Source organism: Heptranchias perlo, chromosome 4 (genome assembly GCF_035084215.1).
Source record: "Heptranchias perlo isolate sHepPer1 chromosome 4, sHepPer1.hap1, whole genome shotgun sequence".
Classification (NCBI taxonomy): domain Eukaryota; kingdom Metazoa; phylum Chordata; class Chondrichthyes; order Hexanchiformes; family Hexanchidae; genus Heptranchias; species Heptranchias perlo.
The window spans coordinates 116,734,566-116,747,657 of NC_090328.1; the positions used below are offsets into that span (position 1 = coordinate 116,734,566).

Consider the following 13,092-nt stretch of genomic DNA (forward strand, 5'->3'; position numbering starts at 1 on the left):
TGAAGCAGCTGAAGATGGTTGGGCCTAGGACACTGCCCTGAGGAGCTCCTGCAGCTGAGATGATTGGCCACCAACAACCAGTACCATTTTCCTTTGTGCTAGGTATGACTCCAGCCACTGGCGAGTTTTCCCCCTGATTCCCATTGACTTCAATTTTACTAGGGCTCCTTGGTGCCACACTCGGTCAAATGCTGCCTTGATGTCAGGGGCAGTCACTCTCACCTCTGGAATTCAGCTCTTTTGTCCATGTTTGGACCAAGGCTTTAATGAGGTCTGGAGCCGAGTGGTCCTGGCGGAACCCAAACTGAGCATCGGTGAGCAGGTTATTGGTGAGTAAGTGCCGCTTGATAGCACTGTCGACGAGACCTTCCATCACTTTGCTGATGATTGAGAGTAGACTGATGGGGCGGTAATTGGCCGGATTGGATTTGTCCTTTTTGTGGACAGGACATACCTGGGCAATTTTCCACATTGTTGGGTAGATGCCAGTGTTGTAGCTGTACTGGAACAGCTTGGCTAGAGGTGCAGCTAGTTCTGGAGCGTAAGTCTTCAGCACTACTGCCGGGATGTGGTCGGGGCCCATAGCCTTTGCTGTATCCAGTGCACTCAGCCGTTTCTTGATATCACGTGGAGTGAATCGAATTGGCTGAAGACTGGCTTCTGTGATGGTGGGGATATCGGGAGGCGGCTGAGATGGATCATCCACTTGGCACTTCTGGCTGAAGATGGTTGCAAACACTTCAGCCTTGTCTTTTGCACTCACGTGCTGGACTCCGTCATCATTGAGGATGGGGATGTTTACAGAGCCTCCTCCTCCTGTTAGTTGTTTAATTGTCCACCACCATTCACGACTGGATGTGGCAGGACTGCAGAGCTTTGATCTGATCCGTTGGTTGTGGAATCACTTAGCTCTGTCTATAGCTTGTTGCTTCTGCTGTTTAGCATGCATGTAGTCCTGTGTTGTAGCTTCACCAGGTTAGCACCTCATTTTTAGGTATGCCTGGTGCTGCTCCTGGCATGCTCTTCTACACTCCTCATTGAACCAGGGTTGATCCCCTGGCTTATTGGTAATGGTAGAGTAAGGAATATGCCGGGCCATGGGATTACAGATTGTGCTGGAACACAATTCTGCTGCTGCTGATGGCCCACAGTGCCTCATGGATGCCCAGTTTTGAGCTGCTAGATCAGTTCTGAATCTATCCCATTTAGCACGGTGGTAGTGCCACACAACATGTTGGATGGTGTCCTCCGTGCAAAGACGGGACTTCGTCTCCATGAGGACTGTGCAGTGGTCACTCCTACCAATACTGTCATGGACAGATGAATTTGCGACAGGTAGATTGGTGAGGACAAGGTCAAGTAAGTTTTTCCCTCGTGTTGGTTCGCTCACCACCTGCTGCAGGCCCAGCCTGGTAGCTATGTCCTTCAGGACTCGGCCAGCTCGGTTAGTAGTGGTGCTACGAGCCGCTCCTGGTGATGAACATTGAAGTCCTCCACCCAGAGTACATTCTGCGCCCTTGCTACCCTCAGTGCTTCCTCCAAGTGGTGTTCAACATGGAGGAATACTGATTCATCAGCTGAGGGAGGACAGTAGGTGATAATCAGCAGGAGGTTTCCTTGCCCATGTTTGACCTGATGCCATGAGATTTCATGGGGTCCAGAGTCAATGTTGAGGACTCCCAGGGCCACTCCCTCCTGACTATGTCACTGTACCGCCACCTCTGGTGGGTCTGTCCTGCCGGTGGGACAGGACATACCCAGGGATGGTGATGGAAGAGTCTGGGACGTTGGCTGAAAGGTATGATTCTGTGAGTACGGCTGTGTCAGGCTGTTGCTTGACTAGTCTGTGGCACAGCTCTCCCAATTTTGGCGCAAGCCCCCAGATGTTAGCGAGGAGGACTTTGCAGGGTCGACTGGACTTGGTTTGCCGTTGTCGTACCCGGTGCCTAGTGGTCCGATGCCGGGTGGTCCGTCCGGTTTTATTCTTATGACTTTTTTTAGCGAGATTTTACAACTGAGTGGCTTGCTAGGCCATTTCAGAGGGCGATTAAGAATCAACCACATGAATATCACTTGTTTCCACTTGTGGGGGAGACCAAAACCAGGGGCTGTAAATACAAGATGGTCACTATTAAATCCAATAGGGAATTCAGAAGAAACTTCTTTACCCAGAGTGGTGAGAATGTGGAACTCGCTACCACAAGGAGTAGTTGAGGTAAATATCATAAATGCATTTAAGGGGAAGCTAGATAAGCACATGAGGGAGAAAGGAATAGAAGGATATGCTGATGGGGTGAGATGAAGTAGGGTGGGAGAAGGCTTGTGTGGAGCATAAACACCAGCATAGATCTGTTGGGCTGAATGGCCTGCTTCTGTGCTGTACATTCTATTTAATCACCGATATCTTTCAAAGCTCATTGAAATTCAGTAACATCTACAGCTGGCGAACAAATCTTGGGTACGTGTGTTCTTTAACTGTGTGCAAGTTTGGGTTCATCGCAGTTTACAGTGTTTATTTGCCCTGATCATACTGCTTTTGAAGGACAGAACTGGAGCAGCAACTGAATAAAAGTAATCTGGCCACTTTTTTTTAGTGAATTACGTGGCTCTTGAAGGAAGAATGCCTCCTTCCTTCCTCCTCCTCCCATCCCAACCCCCGCCCCCAAAGAAAACTCTGTCATATGGGTTAGAAAATACAATGCAGCATTGTTGCCTGGTCACTATCAGTTGGTTGTACCCATTCCCACTCGTTTTGCTTCTGACCTTTCTAATCGTTGCGAAATGTACATCCGGCCTCTGCTTCCGATGTCAAGCCATTGTTTATTGCAGCAAAACAACTGATATTGTCTTGATGTGTCTCAAGCATTTTCCAGGATCTGTCCTTTCCAGTTTAAGCTCACCATCGTGGGCAGTTCCCAGCCGTTCTACTTCAGCGACCTGCGTTAGCATATGTTAGTTCACAGAAATGAGTCTGATATCACGTTTTGGACATTAAAAGGTTCAAAATAGGCGGTCAGGGTTGCGGGGAATGAGGTTGGACGGTATAACTGATTACCGTGTACAATGTTTTTGAGTTTAGTACAAGTGTTGAGATGTGTAATAGCTTTGAAGCTAATTTTGTGCCCCATTAATATTTTTGTTTTCATTGAAAATGTTTTTAAGAAAATACTTTCATGTATTTTCTACAGATGTAAACTAAATAGCATTATGTTCTAGAGTGTTTCCTGTTTTGTTAGTCTGGCTGCAACAATGTAGCTTTGGAAGATGTATTTTTGGCAACAAAAATGTACTCCTGTCAAGGCCTTGACATTAAGTCAGTTTATATCTTGGGTGCTTCAGTTGTAGTTAATATGTTGATTTTTTTTTTTGACACCGAGCCACATAAGGAGATATTAGGACAGGAGGTGACCAAAAGCTTGGTCAAAGAGGTAGAGAGGCTGAGAGGTTTAGGGAGGGAATTCCAGAGCTTAGGGCCTAGGCAGCTGAAGGCACGGCTGCCAGTGGTGGAGCGATATAAAATCGGGGATGCGCAAGAGGCCAGAATTGGAGGAGGGCAGAGATCTTAGGAACATAGGAACAGGAGTAGGCCATTCAGCCCCTCGTGCCTGCTCCGCCATTTGATAAGATCATGGCTGATCTGTGATCTAACTCCATATACCTGCCTTTGGCCCATATCCCTTAATACCTTTGGTTGCCAAAAAGATATCTATCTCTGATTTAAATTTAGCAATTGAGCTAATATCAATTGCCGTTTGCGGAAGAGAGTTCCAAACTTCTACCACCCTTTGTGTGTAGAAATATTTTCTAATCTCGCTCCTGAAAGGTCTGGCTCTAATTTTTAGACTGTGCCCCCTACTCCTAGAATCCCCAACCAGCAGAAATAGTTTCTCTATCCTATCTGTTCCCCTTAATATCTTATAAACTTCGATCAGATCACCACTTAACCTTCGAAACTCCAGAGAATACAACCCCAATTTGTGTAATCTCTCCTTGTAACTTAACCCTTGAAGTCCGGGTATCATTCTAGTAAACCTACGCTGCACTCCCTCCAAGGCCAATATGTCCTTCTGAAGGAGTGGTGCCCAGAACTGCCCACAGTACTCCAGGTGCGGTCTAACCAGGGTTTTGTATAGCTGCAGCATAACTTCTGCCCCCTTGTACTCCAGTCCTCTAGATATAAAGGCCAGCATTCCATTAGCCTTATTGATTATTTTCTGCACCTGTTCACGACACTTCAATGATCTATATACCTGAACCCCTAAGTCCCTTTGGACATCCACTGTTTTTAACTTTTTGCCATTTAGAATGTACCCTGTTCTATCCTTTTTTGATCCAAAGTGGATGACCTCTCATTTGTCTACATTGAATTCCATTTGCCACAGTTTTGCCCATTCACCTAATCTATCAATATCTCTTTGTAATTTTATGTTTTCATCTACACTGCTTACAATGCCACCAATCTTTGTGTCATCAGCAAACTTAGATATGAGACTTTCTTTGCCTTCATCTAAGTCGTTAATAAATATTGTGAATAATATCTTGGAGGGTTGTAGGGCTGGAGGAGGTTACAGAGATGGGGAGGGGGTGAGGCCATAGGGAGATTTGAACAAACTGATGAGAATTTTAAAATACAGACGCTCCCGAACCGGGAGCCAATGTAGGTCAGCGAGCACAGGGGTGATGGGTGAATGGGACTTGGTGTGAGTTAGGAAACGGGCAGCAGAGTTTTGGATGAGCTCAAGTTTACTAGCCTGTTCTGTTTTCCGCAGTCCTGATACAAAAATGGTGCAGTTCAAGAAAGGTGACAGTGTTGGCCTGCGGCTGGCTGGAGGTAATGATGTAGGAATCTTTGTGGCAGGAGTGCAAGATGGAAGTCCAGCTGAGAATGAAGGACTTCAGGAAGGAGACCAGCTTCTTAAGGTAATGGACAACCACGGTGCTTACACCTGTAAACTTGCCTCAGTACAAAAATTGTATTTGAGTTTTGCAATGTTGAATTGAGGTAGTGAATGGTTTTAAATTAAATAGAAATAATGGATACATGGGAGCGTAAAGGTTGTAACAGAAAAATGAGTGGATTGGTTCAAGAGTAACACGTCAGGTTTTTTTTTTCTAGCTTTGTCTGTTCCAGTACAATCTACGGTACTTCTAGTCTGTATTTATAACTGGTATTTTTGTTACAGTAGCGTTTTCCAAAAATTGGAGTGACTTGTACAGAGAGGTGATTTCTGTCGCTGGTTTTATTGTAAGTGTGAGCATATTGTGGCTATGATAATTTAAATGTGACTCGAAAGAAGGGTATGGGAGGCACAGGTATCACTGGCAGAACACAAAATCATACCAGTGAATCCCCATAGAGCAAATTCACATCTATTTCCCCCACAAGGAGGCAGAATTAACCTGAGCTCCTGAAGTAGTCGATCTGATCGGACTTATTTTGCACATCGTGGAATCCTGGACAACTTGTTTCAACTGTTAGATCAGCAACTACATTGAGAAGTGCAAGTTTGGATTGGTTTGACTGTGAAAGGTGTTAAAGTATTGGATTTGGTGTTAATGGTGCTGCTCTTGAGCTCCCCTTTCCGCACTCTACAAACCTTGCAGGGAGCGTGCCCCGGAGCGGGCTGGAGCCCGCGGGAGCAAAATCACCACAAAAAAAAAGTTGCCTAGACTTAATATGAAGGGTTTTGATAGAGTAAATAGGGAGAAATTGTTTCCACTGGCAGGGGGGTTGGTAACCAGAGGACACAGATTTAAGATAATTGGAAAAAGAACTAGAGGGGGAGATGAGAATTTTTTTTTAACGCAGCGAGTTATGATCTGGAAGGACGGTGGAAGCAGATTCAATAGTAACTTTCAAAAGGGAATTGGATAAATATTTTAAAAAGGAAAAATTTGCAGGGCTTTGGGGAAAGAGCAGGGTGGTGGGACTAATTGGATAGCTGTTTCAGAGAGCTGGCTCAGGCAAGATGGGCCGAATGGCCTTTCTGTGCTGTATGATTCTATGAATACCAGACTAGAAGGTGTTTGACGGTTTAAATTCAATCCGAAGGATTTGTTGGCCATATCAGTGCTTGTTAAGTTTGATGTAGATTATTTCTTTAACTTAGCTTTTTTTGCAGTGAGCAGTCCTATAAATTATAGATGGGTGATAATTTTATCTTTGTTGTATATCCCACTAGGTAAATTCCATGGATTTCCGTAGTGTTGTGCGTGAAGAAGCTGTTCTCTACCTTTTAGAAATCCCAAAAGGCGAAGATGTGACCATCCTAGCTCAGAGCAAATATGAAGGTATGTAATTTAGGCCTTGACACTTGCTAAAAGCTGTATTGACTCGCTGAAGGAAGGCTGGGGCTTCGTGTCGGTGTCAGCCGTGGCTCAGTGGGTTGCATTCACCTCCTGAGTCAGAAGGTTGTGGGTTCGAGCCCCACTCCAGAGACTTGAGCCCATAATGCAGCCTGATATTTCAGTGCTGTAATGTCTGAGATGCATCCTTGGATTGAGATGTTAAACCGAGGCCCTGTCTCGAGTGGGTGTAAAAGATCCCATGGCGTTATTTGAAGAAGAGTGGGGGCGTTCTCTTGATGTCCTGGCCATCATTTATCCTTCAGCCGACACTACCAAAAAACAGATTATTTATCTTCTTGCTGTTTGTGGGACCTTGTTACATCGAAACTACAACATAAACAGGTCATTCGGCCCAACTGGTCTATGCTGGTGTTTATGCTCCACACGAGCTTCCTTTCTCCCTACTTCATCTCACCCTATCAGCATATCCCTCTATTCCTTTCTCCCCCATGTGTTTATCTAGCTTCCCCTTAAATAAATCTGTTGTTCTCCTCAACTACTCCTTGTGGCAGTGAGTTCCACAATCTTACCACTCTTTGGGTAAAGAAGTTTCTCCTGAATTCCCTATTGGATTTATTAGTGACTATTTTATATTTATGATCTCTAGATTTGGTCTCCCCCACAAGTGGAAACATTTTCTCTATGTCTACCCTATCAAACCCCTTCATTATCTTAAAGACCTCTATCAGGTCACCCCTCAGTCATCTCTTTTCTCTAGAAAAGAGCCCCAGCCTGTTCAGCCTTGATGATAAGTTTATCCTTTCAGTTCTGGTATCATCCTTGTAAATCTTTTTTGCACCCTCTCTAATGCCTCTATATCCTTTCTATAATACGGAGACCAGAACTTTGCACAGTACTCCCAAGTCTGCAGATTTGCTGCTGCGTTTCCCTACGTAACAATAACTACACTTCAAAAGTATTTTACTGGTTATGAAGTGCTTTGGGATGTCTTGAGGATGTGAAAGGCACTGTATAAATGCAAGCTGTTTGTTTTTTTAAAAATGTTTTTGTTAAGTATTAACCTTCATGTGAACAATTTGGAGTTTTTCCCCCCTTCTGTGAACAATAGGGAATTTTATTTCTCCTTTTGAATTCATCTCAGATTTTTCAGACACTAGTAAATAAGTAACAGACAATTAGAAAGCTTTGGTCAGTCTTGAAACGTGATGATTGTATTGACAATAGTGAGTAGGTGCACTCCCAAGAATGGCCCTTGGCTTATATTAGTCTTTCCTACATTACAACAGTGGTTACACTTCAAAAGTACTTCATTGGCGGTAAAGTGTTTTGGGACATCCTGAGGTGGTGAAAAGCACTGTATGAATCCAAGTTTGTTCGTTCTTTTACTGATAATTGTAGTCTAGAGGCCACTTGCAACCCACCTCCCACTCGCCTGTGGCCCTCAGCAGAATTGCTGATCTGTTTCTGGTCGTCTATCCACATATCTTCGGCTCTGGCATGTTTTTGGAACCAAAAAAAGTAGAGTTTGAGATTGTCGTGCTTTTGAAATACTATATGTACACTTAATCGTGCCTTTTTTTGTAGAAGAAAAATTAAAACCAGAAGATGCTAGAAACACTCAGCAGGTCAGGCAGCATCTGTGCAGAGAGAAACAGAGTTAACGTTTCAGGTCGATGACCTTTCGTCAGAATGTTCTGCTGAAACGTTCGGGGGTAACCTAAACCTAACTCGCCGGGCGGGAAACCCACAGGATCGGGCGGAACGCTGATTTTACACCTCGCCCGATATCACTCCCCGTTGACTTCAATGGAGAGTAAAATCAGGCGGGTTGTAAAACCAGCGTTGCACCTGATCCCATCGGTTATGCGCCGGGCGAGTTCGGTTAAAATCGGCCCCTGTTAACTCTTGTTTTTTCTCTCTCTCTCTCTCTCTCTCAGCAGATGCTGCCTGACCTGCTGAGTGTGTTCCAGCATTTTCTGTTCTTATTTCAGATTTCCAGCATCCGCAGTATTTTGCTTCAGTACCTTTTTCATTTTTAAGAAAGATCTACATCAATGCGGAAGTGGACCACACACTGTGTTGAATAGTTAGAAACTGCTGGAAGATGTGGGGAATTCCAAGCTGCCTGATGATATCTCAATTCATAAAAATCTGTACATACGTCACTGAAAATGGCCTTAAATATTACAATAGTAAAACCACTCCCATGTCAGGAATAGCTATATTGCTTTAATAACATTAAAGTAAAATAATTATGTAGTGTTTTTATTTATATGTACGTTTTAGTTCCCTCAATCTGTCCCTGTTTATTTTATTTTAACTTCACACATCCCATTTTAATTTTTCTATAACTTAATGTTTTTTTTAAAAAAATTTTGCATCCCTGTTTGTCTGAGTCTCTTGATCATTCTGGAGGCCGAACTCTGCTGTTCAGTTTGCCACCAATTGAAAATTGGCTCCAAAGGCGCTTTTTTGGAGCTGGCAGATGTTCGAGTGCAAAGGTTAATTTAGTCTTGCTATCAAAGTGACCATCAGCTTTAATATTAATACTTGATGAAAATAATGGAGTGAATTCTTTGGGATCAAACTTGAGTACCTGCAAGAGAATCTTAACACAAGCCAAAGTTACTGGTGAGAGGTCAACCTGAGGATCCTCCATTTTTGAGGGGGGGGGGTGCAGTGAAAAACCACATGACGTGATGTTCTTGTACTTTCAAAAAATCCTTCGTAGCTCCTCATGAAAGGCTGCTCCTGAAGGCATTGGAAAGCTAAAACCTGGCTGTGGATGAGCGATTGTCCAGCAGCACATATGGTACCTGAATGCGTGTGAATTGTCATTATTTTATTGGAAAATTACTTGCCATTTATTGTGAAGCAGCTGAAGATGGTAAAACCCACCGTTCACTTATAAATGCGTCCAATCTCATTTCTTGCCCACCAGTGTACAAAGATATCATCAACTCTGGCCGCGGTGATTCATTCTTTGTGAGGACACACTTCGAGTACGAGAAAGAAAGTCCGCAAAGTCTGAATTTCACCAGAGGGGAGGTCTTCAAGGTTTTGGACACTCTGTACAACGGCAAACTGGGAAACTGGTTAGCAGTAAGAATTGGGCCCGACAACATCAAACAACTGGAGAAGGGCATCATTCCCAACAAAAGCAGGTACATTCTGAAGCGTAACGTGAAATGTAGCGTAACTTTAAAAAAAAATAAACGTAGGCTTTTTTTTGTCCTATGCTTCAGGATTCAAGGTTCTGAGGGGTTGAAAGCTAGCGAACAGATGGGTGTTTAGGCGTTACAATGCTCAGCCTCATCCACAAATATATGAAGCATTTATTTGCCATTTTATATAAACATCAATTCAGAATTAAGTATCTCGTCCCTTGTGTGCCTTTTTGAGGTTAAAATAGGTCCTTGTTTTTTTGTAAAATGAAAGCTACCACACAATCAGTCTGAAAGCTGTACATCGTAAGTGTATTTGCTTTTATTGAGTGCAGACTCCTGCAATGAGACAATGTCCTTTTAATGTGCTAATATTTAATTTGCAAAAGATGTTTGCAAAAGGTGTTAATTCCTTACCACTGCATTTCTTGTTAACTATTCAAATTATGTGACTAATTTTTCCTTGGTTTCTGCCAGGCGAGCTTTGTAGACTTTGCAAAAACTGTGGGTGGTAGAGTTGGGATTTGCGCATTGGGGTCTGCAGGTTATGTCAATTTTATCCATAATCTAAAATGTAGATGGAGGATAATTGCATTTTATATCCGTGTAACATGGGAGGCCTCTGACGCGCTGGAGAGAGGTGCTTTTAAAAATCTATCTTTTTTGATAACTATGCTCAAATGTACATGATTTCAGTCTGTCAATTTCCTCTTGTCTCTTGTGTCCAAATGCCCTTCATAGCCTCACCCTTCCCTATCTCTGTAACCTCCTCCAGCCCTACAACCCTCTGAGATCTCTGCGTCTCTCCAATTCTGACCTCTTGTGCATCCCTGATTTTCTTCGCTCCGCCAATGGTGGCCGTACCTTCAGCTGCCTAGGCCCTAAGCTCTGGAATACCTTCCCTAAACCTCTCTTTCCTCCTTTTTAATACGCTCCTTAACGCCTACCTCTTTAACTAAGCTTTTGGTCACCTGTCTCAATATCTCCTTATGTGGCTTGTTGTCAAATTTTGTCTGATTTACGTTCCTGTGCAATGCCTTGGGACGTTTTACTACATTAAAGGCGCTAAATAAATGCAAGTTGGTTTTGTTGTTTGTTTCCATTGAAGCTCAAAGTGAGATGCATCCGGTCCCAACCAGTAGCAGCTCTCTGTTCATCAGACAATTGAACGAGTCGTCAATAATGGAAACACTCCATGACTTGATGATGTGGAATGCTGAACTTGAGTGACCAGTGTTTCTTCACAAATCTACTGGAGTTCAGATTTTTATTTTTGTTTTGTTACTGATTCAGTGGGTTAAGTAATATTCTATAATCGAGAAATTTGCTGTGCTGATCTTTTGCTACTGTTTAATTTTAATGCACCCAATTTAGTATAGAATCCTAATATGTTTCAGTGCAGAAACAGGACCATTTCGCCCATCAAGTTTGCACCAGTGTTTTCCACAAAAATCACACCTGTTTACCTCGGTTTCCTCCCCTCAGGTGAACAGTATTTAGTTTTGGACACCTGTGTGGACTTTGGCAGTTAACACTTTTTTGAGTCATCTGCCTGGACAGAGGCAATTCTTCCCCGTTTCTCCCCTCTCTCTTTGATGTGGCAGAGTATTTTAGGATTTGACCAATTTGTTTCCACAAACAAATTTAAACTGGTCACCTGTTGTCCATCTACCAAAATTGCATAAAGAGTTATACAACAACTTGCATTTATATAGCGCCTTTAACTTAGTAAAATGACCCAAGGCGCTTCACGGGAGCGATTATCAAACAAAATTTGACACCGAGCCGCATAAGGAGATATTGGGACAGGTGAAATGAAGTAGATTTTAAGAGCGGTAGGGAGGGAATTCAGATTTTAGGGCCTAGGCAGCTGAAGGCATGGCCACCAATGGTGGAGCGATTAAAATCAGGAATGCACAAGAGGCCAGAATTGGAGGAGCGCAGAGATCTCGTAGGGTTGTAGGGCTGGAGGTGGTTACAGAGATAGATTACAAAAAAAATGCCTTCATTGTTAGACACCAGATCATTCTCTGATCCATCGCTGTCTCTGTTTAAAAGTTAACATTTTAAACTTTTTAGTGCAGGAGGCTGTATTACTGTTAGCAGAGCGATATGTATTGATTCTTGGCAATGGATGATTTTGGTGGTGAGGCTACCTGGACTGTGCATGCGGAATCAGCACCCTGCTCATCTGTTGGGCCTCAAGTCATTTTGTTTTAAATTGAAGGGCGGTGACAGTACCAGCTAAGAATTTGACAAATTAATTTCAAATGAATTCTGATATAGAAAAGTGTGAAGTATTACATTTTGGTAGGAAGAATAAGGAGGCCACATACTGCTTGGAAAATAAGAGTATAAATTGGGTAGAGGAGCAGAGGGATCCGGGGATACAGATACACAAATCACAAAGTAGTGACGCAGGTTAATAAGGCCATTTTTTTTTTTAAAAAAAGCAAACCAAGCATTGGGGTTCATTTCTAGAGGGATAGAATTGAAAAGCTGGGACGTTATGTTAAACTTATGTAGAACCTTAGTTGGACCACATTTTGAGTACTGTGAACAGTTCTGGTATCCATATTATAAAAAGGGTTATAGAGGCATTGGAGAAGGCGCAAAAAAGATTGACAAGGATGATAAGTATAACCACTCAGATCTGGTTATCAGGAAAGATTGAACAGGCTGGGGCTCTTTTTCTCTAGAAAAAAGAAGGCTGAGGGGTGACCTGATAGAGGTCTTTAAAATTATGAAAGGGTTTGATAAGATAGATGTAGAGAAGATGTTTACACTTGTGGGGGAGACCAAAACTAGGCGTCATAAATATAAGATAGTCACTAATAAATCCAATAGGGAATTCAGGAGAAACCTCTTTACCCAGAGAGTGGTGAGAATGTGGAACTCACTACCACATGGAGCAGTTGAGGCGAATAACATAGATGCATTTAATGGAAAGCTAGATAAACATGAGGGAGAAAGGAATAGCAGGTTATGCTGATAGGGTTAGATAGAGGGGTGGGAGGAGGCTCGTGTGGAGAATAAACGCCGGCCTAGACCAGTTGGGCCGAATGGCCTGTTTCTGTGCCGTACATTGTAAGAATTTCACAGCAGTCTGCGTATTGTATGAACTATATTAATAAGAACTTTGTGTATCCGATACGTAATATGCCCTCAGAGCTGAGCAGATGTCTAACGTTCAAAATGTCCAGAGGGCGACTTCAAGCGACCGAGGGGACTTCTGGAGGTCACGGGGTCAGAGGGCAGCGCTGAAGAAGAATCTTCGAAAGAGTCGTGAGGATCTCTCGGCATTACCAGTTGGCACTAAATTCCCAGCCTACGAAAGAGTCGTTCTTCGGGAAGGTGGGAGAACTTTGTATTATCTGCATGTCTTATTTTTTTGTGAATTTTTATTTCTGATGAATAATTAAATTTTCAAAGTTTTTTTTCCCTGAATTTTGATTTTTCTTTTTTTTGAAAAAAAGAGAAATAAGCTGTGAGCAAGTATGTGCTTTTAAGGTCAAAAATAGAACATTTTGGTTTTAATCAGAAAAATAGGTGGGGTGGGGGGGGGCGAGTAAAATAGTATAAATAAATATTCCAACTTCAGACAATATAATGCACCATT

The 13,092-nt window shown here is 42.9% G+C and overlaps 1 protein-coding gene across 1 annotated transcript in view; it reads left to right on the top strand.

The window, feature by feature from the left end:
* Positions 1-13,092, top strand: part of LOC137321209 (tight junction protein ZO-2-like) — a 95,737-nt gene that overhangs the window by 60,134 nt on the left and 22,511 nt on the right. The window contains 4 exon segments of the mRNA XM_067983508.1: positions 4,770-4,920; positions 6,183-6,291; positions 9,251-9,473; positions 12,643-12,827. Of these exon segments, the coding sequence (XP_067839609.1) occupies positions 4,770-4,920; positions 6,183-6,291; positions 9,251-9,473; positions 12,643-12,827 (668 nt within the window).